The 2,797-nt window shown below is 39.3% G+C and overlaps 1 protein-coding gene across 2 annotated transcripts in view; it reads left to right on the plus strand.

Moving 5' to 3' along the window:
* Positions 1-2,797, plus strand: part of dcaf11 (DDB1 and CUL4 associated factor 11) — an 18,398-nt gene that overhangs the window by 6,169 nt on the left and 9,432 nt on the right. For both annotated transcript variants that reach the window (XM_015391263.1, XM_015391262.1), the window contains exons 7-10: positions 185-331; positions 1,800-1,854; positions 2,148-2,216; positions 2,411-2,468. In XM_015391263.1, the coding sequence (XP_015246749.1) occupies positions 185-331; positions 1,800-1,854; positions 2,148-2,216; positions 2,411-2,468 (329 nt within the window). The remainder of the gene's footprint in view (positions 1-184; positions 332-1,799; positions 1,855-2,147; positions 2,217-2,410; positions 2,469-2,797) is intronic.

The raw sequence follows: 2,797 nt of genomic DNA on the forward strand, positions 1-2,797 counted from the left end.
CGGACTGAGTTACACTGGTTCTGTCTGGAGGAATGGGTCAAAATCCTAGCAAACTAGTGTGAGGAGCAAACCCAGAACTTTTGACACTAATGCAAGTTTAAAAGACAATCGTAACATATAATGAGAGAATAAAACCTTCAATTATTTAGGTTTTAACTGTCCATGCGTCTGTATGACCATTTAGACCAGAACATCCGCCTCTACGACACCTCCAGGGGGCGTTTCCACCTGCAACGGACGGTGAAGGCCCGTGACGTAGGCTGGAGCGTATTGGACGTCTGCTTCACTCCGGATACTCGCCATGTGCTCTACTCCAGCTGGTCTGACTACAGTAAGGCTGTGGGACCATTATGACCAGTCTCCTCCTTTTCTTTTGTTTCAGAAATCAGCTATAAAGGTCATTGGTTGGTTAACGGATTAGTTTTATTAAGTATTTGTCAACATGGCTGTAATCTAATGAGCAGCTCAGTATGTTCAGACGTAAGGAAGATGCAGGTAGAGATTTAGCACCAAATCAGTAAGATGGTTTGATTTCTGGGTCTTTTTAAATGGATGCAGTGCTGAGATCTCAGTGACCAGTTTCTGAACTTCTGATACCAATTTAATCCATTTATAGGTCTTTTAATTTTTATAATAAACACAAAGGTGAAGTAATGATTTAGGTATAGTCATAATATAGAAAACATTTTATTATTAAATAAATGTTTTTTTTTTTTGGCATCCGAGTTTAGCATTTAGTGCAGATAGCTAAAACAATTAAATTCAATTTCAGCTGCATCTCTTTTCTGGACACTCGATTTAAGGCGGACTGTAGAGATAACTGAAATCTATGAATAGTCAGCGTGTTAAAATACAGTTTTAAACATGAATCTAAACACTTTCAATTAATATAGGAAAACATTATTTAATGCTTCTTTTTTCAAATTTATATCGTACTTTCAGGACTATAAGCCGCTACTTTGCTCCCACCCTTTGAACCATGCGGTTTAAACGAAGGTGCAGCTTTTGTGTGGATTTTTCCTAAACGCCATGGGGCGAAAGTCAAAGATGGCTAAAATTTTTTTTTTAGCAAAAGAACATGCTTGCAGCAGGCAGGATGGAGAACAAATGTCCCGAATTCACATATATCAACATTTATTTCCAGCATTAAAGCTGTTAAAACAATGAAGAGACTGGGCTCAACTCCTGCAGAGCTGAAATAAGGAGCCGACAAAGTCCCATCTCTTATTAGACGCTCTTTCTGCCGCAAACCATCAATAATTCTTCTTCGTCCCTTCTACAGGGCTGATATGTAGAGCTCCCCCTACAGGTTTGATGGGGAACAGTTCAGTAGATATCGGTGGATTATAGCCTGCTATGTTTTATATATGTAGATTTCTGTTTTTTCTTTTTTTCTTATCAAGGTGCAGTTTATAGTCCGAAAAATATGGTACATTTATTTTTACTGTAAATACATTTAATTATTAGCATTTTCACACTCAAAAATCAGGAACGATCATATAATAAATGCCAAATAAGAACAGGTTGATTTATATATCTGTTGATTTGTCCCTGTTGTTGTTCTCCGGCCCATACGGATAAAGATAGGATTAAAAGAAAACCAACTTGGATTTAGAAGTGTTGGATCATTTATCTCAATTTAAGATTTAATTCCTTAATTTCTTTAATTCCAGCAGTCTTGTTCAGTGAGAATATCTTGCTGCAATGATCGTTAATCTCAGTTTTTCTCCTCATATTCAGTGTTTTTTTATCCTTTCATTGCTCTCTCATATGTCCTCTCTGTCTGTGTCCTCCCACAGTTCATATGTGCAGTATAGATGGCGACAGTGAAAACCACACCGCCCTGGACCTCAAGTTAGTGTTTCCCCTCATAGTAACTTATAACAGTACGGAGCAGGTAATCTATCATTCCCTACCAGCCGGCCTCATCGACTCCTCCTCCATCACCACCTGGATGAATGATGCTGTCAGATTTAGTCTCCTTCCCCTCTATGTGTGTCAGTTTCCCTCCCTGTAGAAAATGTGTTTAGGAGGGGATGAATGACCTCATTAGCTGTTCTTAGTGTGGGATACGGTGCTGAAGGCTGTGTGGTTGAGATTCAGTCGTGTTGCTTTGTCGTAATGGTGTCTGTGTGTGTGCTTTGTAGTCCAGATGAGAGGAGGTTCTGCGTGTTCTCGCTGGCTGCGTCAACAGATGGCAAAGAGATCCTGGGCGGGTGAGTACGACTCGTGTGAAAGCTCTGACTGACAGGCAGAGCTTAGAAGAATGGATTACTTGTTCCAGCTGTTTGTCTTGACGGACAACATTTCATTTATTTAATTAATTAAGTAGGAATTGGAATGACGTATAAACCATGACAGGGAATTGATTTAATATTTCCTGTCTGTGTTTTTTTTTTTTTTTTTTCAGGGCAAATGATGGCTGCCTTTATGTTTTTGATCTGGAACAGAATAAACGAACGCTGAAGGTGAGGGAAGCTCTGAAGACTTGATCTAAAGGAAGGAGATGGTGGGAGATAGAAATATCAGCTAGGACAGTTAATTACATTTGTAATAAAATTGCAAAACTCAAAGGCCTCAATTTATGGTTTTTGATGCATTAAACAAGGGTAAGACTCTTTCACACTCCAGCCCTATAGGTGGCGGTAATAAGCTTAAAGTGGGTTGAAATCAGCCGACTTTTCATACAACATTAAAGTCCTGCAGCGACGGCTCTGAGCCAGAGAGCATTTGAGGTCATGATGGGAGTGAAAACCAGGAGGGAAGCGTGTATAAAATCAAAATAAAACCACTGTCA

The sequence above is a fragment of the Cyprinodon variegatus genome, unplaced genomic scaffold, assembly GCF_000732505.1.
Source record: "Cyprinodon variegatus isolate N-32 unplaced genomic scaffold, C_variegatus-1.0 Scaffold533, whole genome shotgun sequence".
Lineage (NCBI taxonomy): Eukaryota > Metazoa > Chordata > Actinopteri > Cyprinodontiformes > Cyprinodontidae > Cyprinodon > Cyprinodon variegatus.